General features: G+C 38.5%; 1 protein-coding gene across 1 annotated transcript in view; it reads left to right on the top strand.

The window, feature by feature from the left end:
• Positions 1-21,992, top strand: part of gabbr2 (gamma-aminobutyric acid (GABA) B receptor, 2) — a gene marked incomplete at its 5' end in the record, with an annotated part of 280,013 nt that overhangs the window by 205,751 nt on the left and 52,270 nt on the right. The window contains 6 exons of the mRNA XM_079830006.1: positions 360-420; positions 6,586-6,666; positions 9,082-9,232; positions 9,788-9,920; positions 12,023-12,130; positions 20,683-20,805. Coding sequence (XP_079686132.1) covers positions 360-420; positions 6,586-6,666; positions 9,082-9,232; positions 9,788-9,920; positions 12,023-12,130; positions 20,683-20,805 — 657 coding nt within the window. The remainder of the gene's footprint in view (positions 1-359; positions 421-6,585; positions 6,667-9,081; positions 9,233-9,787; positions 9,921-12,022; positions 12,131-20,682; positions 20,806-21,992) is intronic.

Genomic DNA, 21,992 nt, shown 5'->3' with positions numbered 1-21,992 from the left:
CCTGACAACCATCTCAGACCTCCATATGGTCCTTTTTTTTAACAAATCAATAGTGCTGCTTTTAATTATGTTTGCCTCAAGAACTCGATCAATTCACAGATCTTTAAACTAATAAATGGGCCTAAAAACAAGCACTGTGCCAGACTTCAAGCTATACACTCCCAATTTGTTGCTGTGCCAAGAGTGAAGGATATGGCAACAAGATGGAAAATCGATCCTTGTAAAATATATCTGTCCAACTTGGATCATGTGCCGTGATATTAATCATCCCAGCTGTGCAATCAAGACCTCTGCAAACTGTCCATTTACACTTGATAAGCAGCTCTTGTGAAGGTTGTTCGCTGTGTGTTTTTTTGCAGGGTCAGGTGATGTTCAGGAACGGGGAACGCATGGGAACCATAAAATTCACCCAGTTTCAAGGTAAGTCCATTAGATGGACATTTTTCATGGTTAACAATCCTTTTTATAGGAAATTCTGGATCAAGTTCAGGTCCTTCAGCCAATGTTGATCTTAATCCGTCTAAAATGAACATCTCAATCCATGCCAGTGTCGTTTCGTAGAATATGTGTGACACATATCTCAGTGTGACGTTGAGTCAGCGCTTGTGCCATACATCACGTAGATGGTCGGTGTGCACAGCGGCAGCTTTGGTGCCGTCCTGTAGTTTAATGGGGGTCAGAGAATTCCCCTGCCTGGCCCTCTGATGTGATTAATCCAGTGTGTGTGTGTGTGTGTTTCCTGAGGGCAAGGGAGATTAACTCTGGTTTGTGGGATTTAATCTTGGAGCAGGGATTCCCCCCTCACACCCCACGGCAGCTGCAGGCCAGCGTTCCCCACCCTCTTCAGTCTTATCTGCTTCGGCACAGAGGCATCCCTCCCATAGTGTGTTACATCACCTCTTCAGACTGTATTTGTGAGCAGGCCGCAGGATCGGAGGCTTGTTTGGCTGAGGGGTGATTGAACTGTCTGTCAATATGAAGGCGAATGGCAGTCAGGGATAAATAATGAAAAAAAGAAAGGAGAAGCTGTTATCAGCAGCGCCCTAGAGAGCGTCTTCTTCTACACTGAGAACAATCACAACTCACTCCGACTCAAAGCGCACACTTGCTTTGGGCTCCTTCTTTCTTTGGGTTTCTCACTCTATTACTCTGCTTTCTGTCTCTCTTCATTGCTCGCTCACTCACACTCATTATTCACTCAGTCAGTCACTTTCTCACTCATTTGTTCACTCACTCATACTCATCATTTATGCATTTACTCATGCGCTCACATTCTCATTCACTCTATTGACTCTTTCACGCATTTGTTTGTTCATTCACTCACACATTTATATTCTGACTCGTTAATTCTCTTAAAGGGTAACTAAACCCCTGCTCAGAGCTTAACTCCACCCACTGGCAAATTTTGAAAAATGCTGGAAAAGTGGGCAGAGCCCAGTGGAGACAGAGGGGACGAACCGAGGGTGGGGCTGAGCGGAGGGCGTGCACCTGAGACCCGCAGTGACGGATTGATTGACAGCTGTCAGACTCGCGAGTCGCAAAGATGGAGAATGACTGGAGTGACGCCAGCTTTGCAACAGAGCGGTCATTTCTCCTACCTTCACCTGAAGTGGAGGAGGGTGGATTGTCTGTAGACACAAACCCGGAGCCTCAAAACTGCGTTAACTCCCGATGCAGACGATGCTAGTGAAACAGCCGCGCAAGAGAACTGACCTAATCTATCTGCGTCCGCGGCAACCACTTGCGTGTCAGGGTTTGAAAGCGCGTCTCATGTATGAAAATTATCTGTACACATGACGGGCGGCAATAATATCGCAAGAAAAGCCTGACGTACTGACAACTGCATTATTTAACCGTATTTTCTTCAATACAATGTTAAAGCAAGTGTCAAGTCAGTTTCATTCATAATGTTTCCACTTCATGTAACATGACAGTTCATACTGGAGTGAAGCCGTTCTCATCGTGTGATTGGGGGAAACATTTCTGAGGGCGTGGTGAGCTCGTGCCAGGGGCGCGGATAGTGAGCCGTTGGAAGTACCATCCTACGTCACGATGTACCACAACGTCCAATAGGAAAATTCAACTGCAGTAGCCACCGTTCAACCTTAAGAGGGCAGCACCTTGGCGGTTTTACACCATATTTTATAGAATTAAAACACTTTATACTCAAATGTCAAAACATTTACTCGAATCAATGAACAGCATTAATAAAGCCCCAGTATTACAGATCATTAACTAAAAAAAGTTGGTTTAGGGTTTAGTTACCCTTTAAAGACACAATATGTAAGATTTCTGGATCAATTTATCCAAAAAGCACTAAAACAATGTTATATATTTTGTTGACTTGTGTACTTCCATTATCCCAAATGTTTCCAAGAATGTTTAAATCCAGAGAAATAAGCTATTTTAACCAGGACACAGACTCAGTCTGTGCTTCGCCTATCAATGACATTATACCTGCGTTACCCTCGATTTCCATGAAAACGTGTTTCATTAGACAGGTGAGCAACTGTTTGGATACATTCATCGACAGAAAACTAATCATTTTTATATAGCTCAACACAGTTAGTCTTATTGTTTAGTCTAAATCTCGTTTTCTTGATTTACCGTGTACCATGTTTTACCATGCCTAATATAGATCTAGCTTACTACATTGTGCAACACGTATCTTATAGTAGTCGCCGAGCGAACACGCAGAGTAGCATTATAACATAACTTTCAACACACAGCACTGCGTTACCCCACATATGCATTAGAGGATGAAGCAGAAGCGGTTGTCTGCGGAATAATAAAAGGTCTGCGAAATCAAGGAGGCATCGAGCTATGCCTTTGTTTTGAATAAGCGACCTCTAGCGGCGAAAAATACATATTGTGGCTTTAAGGCTGGAAATTGGAATGCATAACAAAACTAACAGATCTGAACGACTGAAGATCACACACTACCAGACTCTCACAACTAAAGGCCAATTCACACTGCACTGACAGACACCAACCAATGCGGACAATCACCAGATTACAGTATGTCACTTCTCCACGACCCACCAAGCATTGATTCAGAAGGTTCTATCGATGAAAACAAGCTCTGACAAATGCCAACAGGTATTACACTGATCCGATAAAACCCGACAAAGTTGCCGTCTGTTGCTGCAGTACATGCAGAAACATGCACCTTGTTTGATATCCTCCAACTGGATGGATTCATTGTTTGAGGCTAAAAAATCAGAATCTGTGCCCATTATCACTATGTAACAACTCTGACTGTTTAAAATCTACAGATAGCCTCTGACTTTCAGAAACTAGTGTCAAAACATCTAAACTGTACATTTTCACAATAATCTGTGCAAAATTTGTGTAGTGTATTCCTGCCTTTAGTCATTCATTCACTCCCATTCTTGCTTATTCACTGAGTCACTTTATTCATTAACGTACAGTACTTTCAGTCGCTCACTGACTAACACATTTACCCAATCTCTATATCATTCACACTAAAATCATTCACACTAAAATGACTTCTTAATGAGTTTTTAATTAGTCATTTTTACTTGTTTTCCAGTTTAAAAAAAACATCCCTGAAACAAGACATATTTGTTGAGAATTTCATTCACGTTTTTTTTAGAGAGTGCATCATTAATACAAATGTATTGTATCTTACTGTACAACTTTGTAGATATTTGAACTGGAAAATAAGCCACAAATGTGTTAGGAATATGATTTTTGCAGCTAACACTTAGGTGGTTTGCTAATTGCCTCAGATTTCCCTGTTTCTTTCTGGATTCCATTCATTTCCAACCTCTCTCTCTCTCTGCTAATTTCTCTCTCTCTCTCTCTCTCTCTCTCTCTCTCTCTTCATCCCTCGCTGTTAAAGGATAGGAAGGATAGCCCAGGCTGAATATTTAAAGACGTGCTGATCCGCGATTGAGCCTGCCATCCATCTTTAGAGCCCTAGTCTGTCAGCTCCTATATCACACCTACTGCCACCACACACCAAACCATCTGGACAGGACACTCAGAGCCATTTCTTAACCTAGTTAAGTGGCAATCACCTCCTGTCAACGTTGTGTTCTGGCCAAACTATTTCTTTCTCATTGCTTTTTTGAAAAAGACTTGCCTGATCAATATTTAAGTCTTTATAAGTCATTACAGTTGATAACTAATAACTGAATGCTGTCCATCAGTTTACATGCTTGTGGTCTTTGTAGTGTCCCATTGATCAGATAAGGACCTCAATGATGACGTTCGCTACATGGAGCTCTGACAGCACCTGATTATTCACAGTCAATGATTCACCTGACACAGCAAGACCACCTAGGGCACAAAACTTAATCAAATGTCAGATTAAAGGAGGTCCATTAGTAGTAGTACTAGTTAATCTTGTTATTCACATTAAATCTTGGCCTAGTTGAACCCACAGCAGTTATATGTGAAAACCCGAGAACATCAGATGAATAGCATTGAGTAGGATGTGTGCTGGCGTCTCAGTTCATAAATTAGTACATGTTTAGTAATAGCAGTAAGGAAACATATACTTCCAGGAGCTAAATAATAAATATCTTATTTCCCATGTTCTCTTTTTTTAAAGTTAGTTTTCATCTCAAGGAGGAATACATTTTTCCCTGCAAGTGTGACAATCAATACACAAGTAGTGTTGAAGCGCACACCAGGGAGAAATATTGAGTTCTAAGATGGCTTTTGGAATAGACTTTGCCTTATATTTGGCTTCTGAGAGTAAGTCTTGTTCTGCTGGGGATGTATTGACACTAAGCTTTATTTTATTGCATCTTTGAATACAAAACCTCAAGTTGTTCCTAACCAACCATCTGTTTTCATCTCTAATACCTAGTTCAGTTAGCAATAACAAAGACAAAATGAAAAAGATGCATTACGATGATAAATCCCCCATCCCAAAAAAAGAAAGAAAAAAACAGCATACTAGAAGGATTTCTAAAGGATCATGTGACAGGAAGACTGGAGTAATGACTGCTGAAAATACAGCTTTTCTATCACAGGAATTAATTGCATGCTAAAATATATTTAAATAGAAAGCCGTTGTAATAATGTTTCACAATATTGCTGTTTTTACTGTATTTTTGATCAAATAAATGCAGCTTTCGTGAGCATAAGAGACTTTCAAAAACATAAACAAATCTAAGCTTTTGTTTATATCGTCATATTTTGAATATGTTTTTACTATATTGTGTCATTTTATTTAGAGTAATATGGGCAAACATTTATGAATATAACAAGCTACATATTGACTTAATTTAAAGGTGCAGTAAGCTGTTGAAAAGTGGATCAGATCGAGCACCAAAACACACTTGTAGCCAATCAGCAGAAAGGGGAGTGTCCACTCATGATGGGGGAGGAGAGAGAGTTCAGTGCATAAGACAGACATTAGCAGAACGACATTAGAAAGGGAGAGATGGCAGAGAAAGTACAAAAGAGGAAAAGGCCAGGGGAATATAACTTTGAAAAGAAGGGTTACGATCAGGCAAGATCAGACCGTGTTAATATTGGAGAAGCTATAGTTAATCTAAATTAGTTATTAGTATTGGTTATCAACTGTAATGACTTATACAGACTTAAATATTGATAGAGAGACCTTAAGGAGCGGGAAGTCCTGAAAGCCGAGGTTGCTTTATTTCTTCTCGATACGTGAGTAACGTTGGTTTTGCTGTGTTTCGCAGAACTAAGATATGCGGTCTGTTGCTTTAATATATACTGTAATTGTGTTTGTCGCTTGTTTGTTCATTTGCATTATTATTATTATTAGCGTGGGACGTCTAAAGCTCCTCCATTGCCAGTTTCAAGCATCCAAAAAGTGAGATTACATACTGCTAACATATGTTTTTTCTTTCGCTATAACCCCTTAATCTTGTCACATTTGTAATATATTAGTTACCTGGACTATTGCGTTATGTAGGGAGCTGTTCATGAAAACAGTGTTTGTTTTTTGGGATGGAAAGGATGACTTTGCCAGGAGTAGAGGAGCTAAATAACAATTAGACATTTGACCTGAATTATCATAGTAATACAAATTGCTTTCACTTATTGGTGACATCGCACCTTCGGGCGGCAGGCACAGCAGACTCTGCCATAGTCGTTGCCTGTGTCGCATAGCGTGTACGTGAATGTAGGGGTGGAGGCATCAAGATAGGGGTGTGATGCTTTTGGGTAGGGGTGTTTGTTTTGGTGATTTCAACTATCAACAGCGTTTACCAGAAATCGCTTACAGCACCTTTAAAGGATATTTTTGTCAAAGCAAAAGAGTGTGTACAAATTCACATTGCGTCCTTGTTAGAAAAGCTAAGTTATTCATGATGAGATCAATGTTTCAAAACATTGTTTTTGCAGACCGTCTAATCAGGTGCCTTTTAATTGATGTGCAAATGCGTGAGGTTGCAATTTACATACTTTTCAGGTCAACATCGCCCTGAGCATTTTGAGACAATATGTTGGGCAGGTTCTGCAGTGGAGCGCACGGAAACTAAATTTACTGACTATTGTCTTGTTTCTCTCGGGGGGCCGCCGGCTTTGAACACAATGCTCTTATCGCCGCCATTCTCTTGTTCTTGCTCTCTTTCACAGAGGGTCAAGAGGTGAAGGTGGGCGAGTACAACGCCATTGCAGATCTACTGGACCTTATCAACAACACTATCAAGTTCCAAGGTAGGAAAAGCCCAGTTTGTGTGTGTTTGCGGGTCAGCATTTGAGTGAGAGAGAGACAGAAGGTTCACACGCCTGCCAATGTTGTGTACTCACTGTTCCGTGTGTGGTGATCTGAATAATTCAACAGTTATTTTTCTGTTTGTCCACATTGACATTCTTTGTTTGTTTTTTTCCCCCTTATTCCCTGGATATTTCTTTTTTCAAACTGCCTCTGAGGAACACAGTGGTGGACTGGAAGATGTTTTATTGTCTTACTTTAATGGAACTTGTTAAGAGGGAATCTGAAGGAAACATACTTAACTCTTTCCCTGCCATTGATGAGATTTTCCATCATTTATGACAAAACACTTCCCCATACATAATAACATACAGTTATTCCAGCAAACCGTGTTTTTACTGTTATAGGGTAGGGCCGCTGTTATGGATCTTATGATATAGTACAGCATCTCCAGATCCAAATACAAGCAAAAGAAAAAGATCTGCGTAAACCAGAAGGAGCGGATAGAAGTTGTTTACGTGCAAGCAAGCTAATGAGATCACAAACATGCAACCGCATATAACTGAAAAAAAAAAAAAAACTGGTAAGACTTTAGTTTAGGGTCCAATTATCACTATTAACTAGTTGCTTATTAACATGTATATTACTAGCGTATTTGCTTTTTATTAGTACTTATAAAGCACATATTAAAGGGTTAGTTCACCAAAAAATGAAAATTAGCCCATGATTTACTCACCCTGAAGTCATCCTAGGTGTATATGAGATTCTTCTTCCAAACGAATAAAATCAGAGTTATATTTAAAAATTCCTGGCTAATCCAAGCTTTATAATGTAATTAATTGTTGCTCTGTTTTTGAAGTCCATAAAAACTGCATCCTTCCGTCAAATAACGTGCTCCACACGGTTCTGGGGGGTTAATAAAGACCTTCTGAAGCAAATCAATGAGTTTGTGCTTTATAAAGTAAAGTTTTGGCCGATCGCCTTCCGTATTCAATTTATGGAAAAGTATTGAAAGTGCCTCTGCAGTTCAAAAGGCTTACGCTCCTTACGCTCGTCAGACGTGGCGTACTCATTTTTAACTGCGAGAGGCACTTTCAACACTTTTTCCACGGAAGGCGATCGGCCGGAACTTTACTTTATAAAGTTTAAAATATGGATATTTTTCTTACACAAAGGCATCGATTCGCTTCAGAAGGCCTTTATTAACCTCCTGGAGCCGTGTGGAGCACGTTATTTGATGGACAGCTGCATTTTTATGGACTTCAAAAACAGAGCAACAATTAATGACATTATAAAGCTTGGATTAGCCAGGACTTTTTAAATATAACTCTGATTGTATTCGTCTGAAAGAAGAATGTTATATATACCTAGGATGGCTTGAGGGTGAGTAAATCATGGGCTACTTTTCATTTTTGGGTGAACTATCACTTTAATGCCTTATTCTGTATGACCATATTCTACGTCCCTATACCTACCCAATACCTACTACCTTACTAACTATTAATAAGCAGTAATTAGGAGTTTATTGAGGCAAATGTCATAGTTAATAGTAACAATTGGACCCTAATATAAAGTGTGACCAAAAAACTGCTACTGTAAACGTTACTGAGAAAAATGTCAAAATCAGGTATATGACTGTGTTGATGGACTCGGTCTATGTTTTGATCATCGTTCTGAATCCGATCCGGACAAAGTCTTTTGACAAAAACATTATTTTCTCAGCTTTTTGCTTGAAATGTTATTTGATGAAACATACCCTCAAAAAGAATGAATGAAGCTAGAATAAAATGTTTTAGGCTGTGTTCTTTATTTTGATATATTCACTGTTTACATTTTAATACAACAAAATATTCTGGGGGCCATGAAATATTTGTGTATGATATGATCAAAAATGCTGGCGCTGGCTGGCAACTTAAAAATAATACTCTGGCGGGAAAAGAGTTAAGAGGGGAAAAATGTCCAAACACTCACCCCAGCTGAGTTTGTTGACTGAAAAAGAGTCTAAACCATTTGCTTTTGAGCTAATAGCTGTAAAGCCTCACAGTTGTGCATGAAAACACCAAGGTTGTCAAGATACCAGCTTTGTTCATGCAAAGTAACGCAAACAACTCTTGACTCATTTTTGTGACTCATTTGGTTTAAGTGCTCGACTGTCTTCCAACTTCTCATTATGATAAGATCTAATCGCATCTTACATCACGATCACCGTTTTTAAACCCATCCACAAATATTATTATGTAACACTGTGCAGAAAAAAAGAGCTAATTCTGTATGTCACATGTGTGGCATTTTAAAACCTTAGTCATTTAAATTACACAGGAGCGTCTTCCTAAGAAATGTTGAAAGCTTTCTCTGAGGTGGCGTTCTTAGAGATGACTTCAAGAGTAACTGACTGTGAACCATCATGACTCTCGTAGGTGTTGAACCGCCGAAGGATCGGACGTTTGTGCGTCTGCAGCGCCGGCAAATAAACGTCCCCCTCTACAGCATCCTGTCTACCATCACTATCCTGGGCATGCTCATGGCAGGAGCCTTCCTCTTCTTTAACATCAAAAACCGCAACCACAGGTCAGGGCTGAGCGAGACTATGACAGGAAAATGTCTGAGACCACACTGACAATCTGGGATCTTTTGTTTCATGCTGAAATCAGTTTTAGGATTTTGAAAAATGTAAAATAGAAAAGTTATGAATAAGACGTTTGGAAAAATAATTAATGAGCACCAAATCAGCATATTAGTATGATTTCTAAAGGATCATGTGACACTGAAGACTGGAGTAATGATGCTGAAAATTCAGCTTTGAGGTCACAGGAATGCTTTACATTTTAAAATATACTGTTCAGATTTTGTTGATTCCCAGAAGATGCTCTTTATTTCAGTCTTTTATTTCAATTATTATTTTTGATCATATAAATTGCAATGGGACATTTTGCATTTAAATAATTAAACTTTTTTTTTTTAAATAATGCCAAATAAAGGCATTTTTACTAGTGGTTTCGGACGTTTGGATCCCACAGTATATGATACAGTCATGGGTGTAGGTGCACATTTAATTGCAGTAGTTAATAATAAATGAAATGTGAATATTTAATGTATCGGATGTGTGCTTCCCTCCATCTGCAGACTGATCAAAATGTCGAGTCCCTATATGAACAACCTGATCATTCTGGGTGGCCTGCTGTCGTACGCCTCCATTTTCCTCTTTGGTCTGGATGGATCTTTTGTGTCAGACAAGGAGTTTGAGACTCTCTGTACTGTGAGTAATGACTGATTTCGGTGAATCAGATTTGAATATGGCTTGACCATGGGTTAGTTGTCTAATTTTTTAGTCTCACAAGTGTTCTCAGGGTACATTTATGTACGGTAATGGATAAATTGTCACAATGGTAAGCAAACGTGATGAAATTCGAATTTTAATTTGAAGGAAATTGTTAATTATTGTTTTAAACCAACATGTCAAACCAGTGCTATAGAGTAAATAAGCATTTGTGCAACTGGATATCTGACTCAAAACCTTTTCGAGATTACGATAACTTCCCCTGTGCCAACTTCCCCTGTGACAACTGTCCCTGGTCTCCTCTATATTTGAATCTGAACGCTTTTCACCTCTACTCAGGCTGTATCACCGAACTGAGTAAGCAGGATTGGATGTGTCTCGTCACGCCTCTACTGTCTGTTTGCATGTGACCATAATCCACCTTTTAATTACAAGGCTTTGGCTACTGCAGTAACTGAAGCCACTGGGGAAATAGCTCACAAATGTGTTGAGCAGGGCACATGCTACCTGCCTGAGACGGCTCTGTTCTCTCCGGCCTGTTGAAGATTTGAATTACGATATTAAGGATGGGGTGAAATTGGGCAATTAGTGAATGCCATTTGATGAAATATATTACGCAACACTCAAGGGGGCGGAGTTTGGGCTTTCTCACACATACCCACAAAAAGAATGAATGAAGCTAGAATAAAATGTTTTATGCTCTGTTCTTTCTTTTGATATATTCACTATTTACATATTCATACAACAAAATATTCTGGGGGCCATGAAATATTTGTGTATGATATGATCAAAAAGGCTGGCGCTGGCTGGCAACTTAAAAATAATACTCTGGCGGGAAAAGAGTTAAGAGGGAAAACATGTCCAAACACTCACCCCAACTGAGTTTGTTTTGCAAATGAAAAAGAGTCTAAACTATTTGCTTTTAAGTTAATAGCTGTAAAGCCTGAAATTGTGCAATTAATAATCTTTTTTATTGGACTCAATGACAAAATAATTAGGACTGCTAATATATTTTGAACGTTAGCAACATATTTGTATGTCAGAAAGAAATTAATTATTATATTTTCAATCAATTAGAAATTATATTTAGTATTTTTAATTAAAGTTTTCTTTACCAATAAATACAACAAGTTGCAACAATTTAATTTAGTTTGATAAACAATAATATGTGACCATTTTTACAGCTGACAACTATAAATTCATAATCACATTTGCTGGATGATTGATTTGATTATGGTTTTCAATCCCTTGATTTATGTGTCCAATATGATCATAGTCACAGTTTCAATATGTATTTGGTGACTTAAAGTGATAGTTCACCCAAAAATGAAAATCCTTTCATCATTTAGTCAAGTTCAAGTTGTTCCAAACCTGTATACATTTTCTTTGTTCTGCTGTACACAAAGGAAGATATTTGGAAGAATGTTTGTAACCAAGTAGATTTCGGCAGCCATTGACTACCATAGTAGGGGGAAAATACTATGGTCAATAGTATGGCCAATGGCTGCCGAGGTCTGCTTGGTTTCAAACATTCTTCCAAATATATTCCTTTGTGTTCAGCAGAAGAAAGACATTTTTGGGTGAACTATCCCTTTAATTTAATTAAGTAGAATCCACTGCAACACTCAATACATCACATACAATCAAAACTCAACGGAACAAGATGTAGTGACAGCGCAGCAGTTCTATTAACTGTCCCGAAACTCTCAAACTTTGTCCCTGGGCCATCCTTATCGTTGAGTCCTGCCTTATACATGCTGAGAATTACTTTCCCAGATGAGCTCAGAATAAAGAACACTAGATCTGTAAGAAAGAGCGAGAGAGAAGATGAAGAGAGGACAAAGAGGGAAGAAATGCCTCAGGAACTTCTACAACTTCACAGAATTCACTACACACTCTGCCACCCAATTTGATTTCTGACAGTAGAAGTGGGATCACTATATTTTATGGTTTTGCTCTTTCTGCTGCTTTGTATTCTATAGACTGATGTCACAGTCCAATCTTGCTTTTTCCAGTGCCTAAATCATAAGAACTTTTGTTTTGTAACAAGCTTGTTTTACTTTCTCATTTATCGTTTTTAGGTCCGTACATGGATCCTCATTGTGGGTTACACAACAGCGTTTGGCGCCATGTTTGCGAAGACCTGGAGAGTGCACGCCATCTTCAAGAATGTAAAGATGAAGAAGAAGGTGAGAAATAGACTTTCAAAGCATTTCAGATACGACATAACACATATCTCAAAGTAAACCTCACAAAGCGACAATACAGGTCCAGGTCACACTGGCTCATGACACTAGCGAAAATAAATATATTGTTTCATATTATCATTATCACTATCAATAAAATTGATTCCATTCAAAAGTTTGGGGTTGGTAATTTTTTTTTTGTTTGTTGAAAAAACGTTCTCGTACTCACCAAGGAATACAGTAAAACGGTAATATTGTGAAATATTATTACAATTTTAAATAGCTATTTTCTATTGTAATTATTTAAAAAAATTAATTTATCCCTGTGATGGCAAAGCTGAATTTTCAGCATAATTTCTCCAGTCTTCAGTCTCAGGATCCTTCAGAAATCATTCTAATATGCTGGTTTGCTGCTCAAGAAACATTTATTATTATACAGTCGTGCTGCTTAATATGAGACCATGATACATTTTTACAGGATTCTTTAATGAATAGAAAGTTCAAAAGACATTTTTGTGACATTATAAAAGTCTTTACTGTTACTTTTGATTAATGTAATGTGCTTATGATGAATAAAACTATTAATTTCCTTAAAAAAAAACTTACTGACCCCAAGCTCTTGGTCATATTGCACAATTAATTGGGTTCCAGTGTGACAGAACACACAGGAAATGGTATATTTTGTCATCTGCCGTATAATGTTCACATTTCAGTATAGTTTTATGGTGATATTTTTATATATTATAAGTTATAAGAATTATATAAACTTGATGAAATTATACTGCAGTTTATACATGGATGTTGGAATGGAAATGTAGATATTTGAAGAAGGCGAGACAGGTTCCATGCTTAAAGCATCGTGGGAAAGCAACGTTGCCACTAGGCTGTCAGCTGTCTCATTTATCAACTGCCAAAAAGCTAAAATATAGAAATGCTCTCCTCACTGAAGGTCAGTTTGCTGTCTCCATGCTCAGTTTCCTGACATATCCAGAATCAGCCAGCACTGCTAGTGCTAACCAATGAATCTCTGATCTCTTCTAAAGAACAGTGTCTTCCTGCTCCGCTGGACACAGTCTTCACAAGTCTGCGTGCGAATTTCCTCGGCAAGAAAAAGCATCACACTATGGCAAATAGTGCAGTGGGTTTCTTTTGAACTGTAGCTACGCACAAGCGCATCCATGCAGGTCTTTAACACAACAGATTTGTGCATGCACACTGACCTCCTTTCATACGCTCTTTCTCTCCCTGCTCTTGTTTTTCAATGCAGCGTAAGAATGTGGCGAGCGAGGCAGCTGATACTGTATGACAGTGCTGTAAAGGATGGCTAGCCACAGCTCCAGCACCCTGCTGGCCATCTTTATTTATAGAGCTCACAGCCTACTTCCACTGCTGCAGTCAGAATCAGTGGGATGATTTCAAGAAGAATATATACAGAAAGAGAGAGTAAGACAGAGGGTGATAAACAATGCTGCAGGTAAACTTGGTTACTGAGAGAACTTGGCATACTCTTACAGTATTTTAGTATTATTGATAGGGATGTCCCGAGCCGAACTCAAGGATCGGTATCGGGCCGATTAAGTATTTTTTAACTGATCAGTATCGGCTATACTAAGCCCGATCTTTTATTTCACGTCAGCTGTCAAGCAGGTGTCATGCCAGTATATGCACTATGCACCTTCAGCCGCCATTAATAAGCAAGGATAAGCTTAAATGTTTGTGCATGATGTGCAAGAACCAATGAGGTCTGTTCTAACCAAGTGTGCCAGACGAGTCCTGAAAAGTGAAGCCAAAGCATCTCGGTCGCCCCCAGGCGACTGGATGCAGTATAGGTCATAAACCCCGCCCTTTCCATGAAATGTAATGGGATGTAGACAAACTAAATCAAATAAATTGTTTCCAAAGATGGTTTCTGTCATTTAGGTTAGTTCAAGTGTTCGTTCCATAAATAAGTTTGGTTTTAGTTAGTTATTTGATGCTATAAAATAAGACATTATGATTGACAGCTGAGATTGACAGCTTCTCTGAGCGAAGTAGTCACTGAGGCACCAAAGGACATTTTCGGGAACTTCGGGAGGAGTTTGGAGCTTTAACTTTTAATTTTCTTTTAATTTCCATAACTGTTTATTTCACAAAAAGTTGTTGATTAGGCGGGAGTGTGGGCGGGACCCTGATATCGCAGGTCCACTTCGCGCTTACTACTGAGCAGACTCGAGATCCAAGATGTCAGCTCTATATTTGGACACTGGCGGCCTATCTTACTTCAACGGTAGACAGTGAACGCGCGTCGTCTATCTTTTTTTACAGTCTATGGTTCTAACGCGTTACACATGCACGTTCAAGCATCCGTGTTTAGCATATTTGATGCACACAAAGTCATTTATTTAATATATGAGAGAGAGTATCGTATTATCAGACTAAATATAATTACTAAATGATATATAATATTATTTCTGTAAATATAATTTCTGTACTAATTGTTATATTGGAATTACTCCGTAGTGATAGATGTCCCTTTTTTACATTTGTGCTCCTGCCTTGAGAAACTCTCTGCACATCCCTATATACATTGGATCGATTTTAATAACTTTAACCCCCTCGAGTCGGCGGTCGCGCTGGCTTTTTTTTTTATATCAGTGCCAGAGACCCAAATAACTCTGTCGTTTTTTATCATTCAGGCAAGTGTTATACATCATTATAATCTGTTAAGTTTCTATTTTTTTTTTTTTTGTGCAGTCACAATAAAAACAAAATGTTGTGCTTTTTGCAAAATAAAGAAAACTAGGGGCCCCAAAAGAGCTGAGACTCCTAAAGGTTAATGTACTTGAGGTGCACTAGGCACTTTTGGGACTTTTGGGACATTCGTAGTGTTTACTAATATTTTGAATTCGCTTTTATTTTTTATTAATTTTTGTATTTTTTAGGGTTTATATTATTATTCTTTTTATTTGTTATATTTAGTTTTGATTTGTTTCAGATTTAGTTTTAGTAATTTTACCACCTCAACTTAAACTTTATTTCAGTTAATTGCCATGGCAACATATCTCATTTTCATTGTAATTTTTGATTTTTAAAATAGTTTTAGATTTATTCTTGGTTAACAGTAATGTCGCAAAGACATCTGTTGATTACCACAGATTAGAGGTCTTCTCGGGTCCTAAAATCTGTACCCGACCCGAATAGACCCGCATCACCTCTTATCCGAACCCAACATGCATAAATTAGTTTTTTAAAAAGAAAAAACCCATCCGTGACGAATTTGACCAATCATTTTTTGTTCGAATGTAAAAAGCAGCGATGTCTGCACAGCCTGTAGATCTGCACCTCAGTAGCAAGTGGGGACTTTTTCAACCAGGGATGACACAGTCCAAAATCAGAGACGACAAATAAGTAACACCACAGCAGGTATAGATTTAAAAGTATGCCCATCTTCATTCCTTATTTGTAGATTAAATTAGTTATGTTTTTAACCCATGTTGCCAGATAATGTTTTATTCAGACTTTCACACATAATTTAGTTTGAGGAAAAACATGAAAATTGTTGATTATTTTGTCCTCAACTGCATTTAGATGGTTTTCTGTAATCGATCTGACAACAGTACTCATTTTGCCGCTCGGATGAGCATGTCCAAGTAGATAAACTGCTCATGAGCATAACGTTTCACATCAAATGACAAGGACATTCGGTAACACTTTGATTGTCCACTTTAGACATTCTACTAACTATAAGTAATTTTGCAACTACATGTCAACTAGCTCTCATTAGAGTATTAGTAGACTGTTAGGTTAGGGTAAGGGTTAGTAGAATAAGTTGACATGTAGTTGCAAAGTTACTTATAATCAGTAGAATGTCAAAATCTTTTATTTCTATTTAAGGAAATACATTTTATTTTCTGTTTTCCCTGATAACGGACTTCCAAACAAAGGTTTATGTGATGTAGGAGTATGTGATGTAATTCCAGCTTGATACATTGCATGTCAGTTATTTCCCTGGTGTCTCCTCTTCAGTTGCACTTTCACACTCAATTAGCAGTTCTTAACTGGACCCACTGCATATAAATACATTCAGAGACAGGTAATGCCCAGGCTCCGGGCTTTAATTCCCTCCGGCACTTCAGTGTGCAGGAAGCTGGCAGCGAGCTGACTCCCGCTCCACACAGTGATGGACTGCTGGGCTTTGGCACTCTAAAGCGATGGCTGCTGTCAGGACTGTGTTTTGTGAGTGTGCATGTGGGTGTGCCATCTCTTTATCAAGCTGAGAAGCAGTCTCACAGTATGTGACTCCGCAGACAGCCCGTCGCAAATCAGCCGCCGTTCAATGCGGGTCGGATGGTCCGAGAGGTCTGTTACAGTCTCTCCCTCAGGGCGCAGTGAGGGCTGTGTCAATCACCTCTGTGGACCGTGCATCTTCCGGACTTAAATCTAAGCTCTAGAAACAAAGGGAGATGGAGCAGATACACACACAAACACGTATGCACACATACAGCGCACAGTGATGTTTGCTTCCTGGTCGCTTTTTTTTCATGCAATTATATTGGACCTGAAAACAACAACAATGACAACAACAAAAAATCCAGAGAGCTGAGTTATGGACAAATCATTCAGATCAATTTATTCAGTTCTAAAGAACTATTCTTTCAGGAATCAGTTAACAGAAGTTATATAGCTTCGGAACAATGTTATTTTAGTATCAATGCTATATTATTATTATAATTTTTATTTATATTTTGAATTAGATTATATTTAAATATTTTCTTTGTTTGTGCAAAATTTTAAATATTTTTAGTATTTTTTTGTGTTTTGTCATTGTTATTCGTTTTTTAATATGACTACAGTAGTTTGCATTTTTATTTAGTACTGTACTTTAGTTTTAGTTGCTTCATATTAAACTAAATGAAAATGAGAAATGTTGCCTTGGGAATTTGCTTAAATAAAATATATATTTTTTAATATTTTGTTTTTATTTTAGATTAACATTTATTTCAATTAATACTTTTTTTAATATTATCATTTAGTTTTAGTTAAAGGTGCACTATGTAAAACATTTTCAGTAAAATATCCAAAAACCACTTGGCCAGTGTTATATATTTTGTTCAGTTGAGTACTTTCAATATCCCAAATGTTTCCAACTATTTGTAAATCATAAGAAAATTGCTATTTTAACCAGGGAACCGGGACGTGTGAGGAAGTCACCTGTAAAATTGCTTAATAAAATATCTGCGTTACCCTCTGTGTCCGGTTTTATTTTGCAGAAACGCTTACTGCAGTGTGCAACAAGTGTCATAGCAGCTGCGAGCGAACGCACAGAGTAACGACCATAATATAATTTTCAACACACTCAGATGTATCTAATATGATAAACAGAGCTGCTTTACCTCATATTCATGACCGGAAAAGCAACTGTGGCATAATAAAGGTCCCGCCGGCGACTATGCCATAATAACAGTCCCACTGCTTGCAAGGCATGTGTTCTGCTCTTCTTATTAACAATCGCTCCTGTGGCCTTGCTCAGCTCCACAACACTCAGCCCTGCTCTGCTTCACACTACAGTGAAGTTAATAATCGCATCCATGAACATGATTTCTGCCCGAGTCCTATCCTGATTCTTTTCCACCGGCTGTGAGGTGAAGACCACATGTCCCTAGATTCTGTGCTCAAACGTGGCGTCATCAATCTACCCCTTTGTTTTGAATAGGCGACCTCTAGTGGACGGAAAAGTTACATAGTGCAGCTTTAACGACAGTAACCCTGCTTCAGAAGACTTGGTATTTAACGCACGAGTCATATGACACACTTTATGATGCACATATGGTACTTATAGAAGCTTGAAAGACTTGATGGTGAGTTCACGTACATTTTTGGGTGAACTATCACTTTAAGCCTTCAATTATTTTGCTATACCAGTCGTATTCCTCCTTGTTTTTTGTTTATTTTATCAGCATATACAGTTAGAATAATTTTTTGGGTGCAGAATAAGTTAAAATATTCATTTTATGGCATAAACCTACGTACACACCCTGCATCATGCATCATTCAGACTGCATTATGGAACATACAGTGTCACAAATAGATAGCATCAGAGATGTGTGCATCTGTAAATTCAATCAGACACAAGCACATGATGGCCTGCATAACTTAGACTGAGCACAAACACAATCTGACACTAATGCACCACATGCTCTTGTAGACCTGCAGCAATAATCTTGTACAAATGGTGAGCAATTTGAACTGTGAATACAAAAGCTTAAATAGAGCTATTGGGTCTTAAAACCAAATGTTCTTTGCTTATAAGCTCATTATTAGCGGCTATAAGTGTGTCATTCTTTTGATGTTAAAGTCTCCATGAAATGGCTTTTTGTATGAATGTGTTAGTCTTACTGTTATCTATAAGCTAGTGTGCTCCAAAACAATGGCAAAATTTGCATTTAGAAGATACAAGCATTCAAAACTTCACTGATCTGTGATTTTGATGACATCACTCTGCACTTTAGCCTCTCATCAGATTTTCTGTCCAATCAAATGCTCTCTAGAATCTACAGCTTCCCACCCTCTAAATAGATGCTGAAGCTGCGGCTAAAATTGACTTGTTCATACATTTACTCATTTTGTTGAATAGCACATAGTGCACTATATAGGGGACAGGGAATGATTCAGACAGTGTAAATATGCTTTCCATCGGGGCGAATGAAGTCTGATTTCACGTTAGGGTCATGTGAACCGCCACAGATCGCACACTCAGATCCACACTCCGGTCCAGAGACACGATAGCACAGAGAGGATCATATGCGTGAGTCGGCGCAGACCAAAAAACGTATCGGAACCATTTGAATTCTGCACAGAATGCTATATTTTAAAGCGATATGTAGGAGGTTACGTAGAGAAATGGTTCGAGATTAGGAGGAAACTGCGGCTTTACCGAGCTCAACGTCTCTGCCGAACTGTGATATAAATGAAACACTATTGGCTTTTTTAAAATAGGAGAGAGACTGTTCGATATGGCCTGCCCTGTCTTTCTGTTTCAGTGGCACTTCAGTGGGACTTTAAAGCACTAATTCCCAGTTTAATGTGCACAGATGTCTACAATTAGGCCATATGTGTCAGTGTTTGTTTAAAGGGATAGTTTAGCAAAAAATGTAATTACCAATGGCAGATGGGGGTGAAAAGTAGATTTTGGGAAACAGTTATTTTTATTTTTATTTATTATACCTATAAACTAGACAGAGTCTTCTGAGAATAATTTGCAGTTATTGTGTATTTTGAGTGTATATTTACAATTATTTCAAATAATTGGCAGAGGGTATTTACACTAACTCTGCCCATCTTCCTGGTTAGGCCAGAAAGAATGACAAAAGAAACCACTCCAGCAACCGGTAGAGTGGTGCAGAATATAAGGACTCTCCATTTAGGTTTTGACGTAAACTACCCAAATTCAAATCCATGTATGTCTAATCCTATTCTTCTCATTTCCCATTGCATATCTGCTCAGAGAAGTGATTTTTACATAAAAAGGAATATATTCCAAAAGTGTAAATAAAGTTCTGGGAATTTAAAAGTCCTGAAAATGAAATTTGATGTAGTGTTCTCGCATTGATCAGACAGGCATACACTAAGTAAGGTCCCAATAAATTAGCATTCATTTATGATTTTAGGACATATAATAATATGTTGTTATTTTTTGTTATTGTTGCATACTGTTTTATAATGTACTACAATGCACTGTGGTGCAAGTAGTATCTAACACTATTTGCACTAAGTATGAATAGCATCTAACACTATTTACCGTTAGTGCAAAGAAAATGCTGCTATTTTTACTTAGTAAATAATAATATATATCTTTGCTATTTGCACTTAGTGCCTTACTCTGCCTTCATTTTTAAGTTCAAGTTCTACAGTATTTGTAGCCATAAAACGTGGAGTGGGGGATTTTAGGACTGCTGTTAGTTTTTGATCCATCATCGCCATCCATTTGCTGAGATAAAAGGAGATTTTGTGCAATAAAGTGAAGTTCTATGGTCATATGGCCTTTCAGTGATTGTGCTAATGCATCTTGAAGCATCATGATCCTGTGTTATTTCAAATGTCTGGCCATTTAATGAAACCATCAACCTCTGTTTGATTGTAGATAAAGAGCATCCATTCTGATAGAATTCAGCATGGCGCTCAATGGTCATAGAGTAACTCTCCACATCCTTGTTTCCCACGACGCAAGGTTTTGGCTATTGGTAAGCCATCAAAAGACATCAGATCAAAACGTGTTAGCAATTCTATTTCTGAATCATGGAAGAATTTGTCCGTTCCCGCCGTCTGAATACACGCAGGCCTCCTCGCGGTGACCTTTCCTTTGATTTGGGTTCTGTTCAGGTCAACCACTGTTAAATAGAAGAAAAGAGAAAGAGATCAGACAGGAGCAGCGCTTTCATCCACAAAGGTTCAGAATGCGAGAGAAGATCGCGTGTTTGAATTGAGCGAACAGCCCATTGATGGTTCCTGCCCATCTCTGCCTCTTTCTCATCCCTTAATCACCTCGTCCATTGCTTTTCTTTTTTTTTCTCTTCCAGATTATCAAGGACCAGAAGCTCTTTATCATCGTGGGTGGGATGTTGCTGATTGATTTGTGCATCCTCATATGCTGGCAGATCGTGGATCCCCTGAAGAGAACTGTGGAAGAGTACAGCTTGGAGGCGAGTCTCATTGCTTATTATTAATGTTGTATGTAACGATTCAGCAGAATCCCTCGACCGGATAGTAATGGTTAATCAATCCCAACTAAATCATAGTCACAGGGAGCTGGGATCATCGGGGAGTACGTAGCAGCCAAGGTTTTATTACCATCTGCGTTATTTTTGGTTCAGGAAGTGAGACGCCCTGCCCCCACATCCACGGCGGTTGGGGACGTAGGCCAGCTGGAATATGGGACATTGGCACAATTGCTTGAAGAAAAAAAAATGCACTTGGACGAGCCCGTCCCATTGAGCAGGGCTTCAAAATAGGCTGGACATTTTGAACGTCTGCTTGCTTTAGTCATGTGCATTTAGTCATGTGCGTTTATGGACTTTAGTCAGACGCTGGCGCAAATGATTGGATGTGTTTAGCTGGAAGCAAAGCTAAAATGGACAATGTCAGACCTGATTGTGTAGTGGATTGCTATGAAAGTTGCCATGATTTGTGTGGTGTTTTTTATGTAAAGGGATAGTTCACCTAAAAACTAACATTCTCTCATAATTTATGAAGATATTTATACATGAGAAGTTTCTGTTCCTCCACTGAAAGTCCAAGTAACCAAAACTTTGAAGTAATGTTGTAGAACTCAAGACCAGTCTTAAAGGGTTAGTTCAACCAAAAATGAAAATTCTGTCATTAATTACTTCCCCCCATGTCGTTCAACACCCGTAAGACCTCCGTTCATCTTCGGAACACACATGAAGATATTTTAGTTGAAATCCGATGGCTCAGAAAGGCCTCCATTGGCACAATGCACTGTACACTCTCAAGACCCTTAAAAGGTACTAAAGACGTCGTTACAAAGTCCATCTCACTACAGTGGATCTACAATAACTTTATAAAGCGACGAGAATAGTTTTTGTGTGCAAAAAAACCCCTAAATAACGACTTATATAGTGATGACCGATTTCAAAACAATGCATCATGAAGCTTCGAAGCGTTATGAATCAGCGAGTCGAATCATGATTCGGATCGCGTGTCAAACCGCCAAACTGCTGAACTCGCGTGACTTTGGCTTTCCAAACCGCTGAATCGACTCACTGATTCATAAATTCATTTTTGGGTGAACTAACCCTTTAAGACCATTTTTGGTCTCAACCACATTTGTACTCGGCCTTGTCTTGGTCTCAGACTTAGAAGACTCTGG

Source organism: Gobio gobio (genome assembly GCF_949357685.1).
Source record: "Gobio gobio genome assembly, chromosome: 11".
Classification (NCBI taxonomy): domain Eukaryota; kingdom Metazoa; phylum Chordata; class Actinopteri; order Cypriniformes; family Gobionidae; genus Gobio; species Gobio gobio.
Note: the sequence above shows the minus strand (reverse complement) of the source record. Positions and strands in the feature narration are given on the sequence as shown.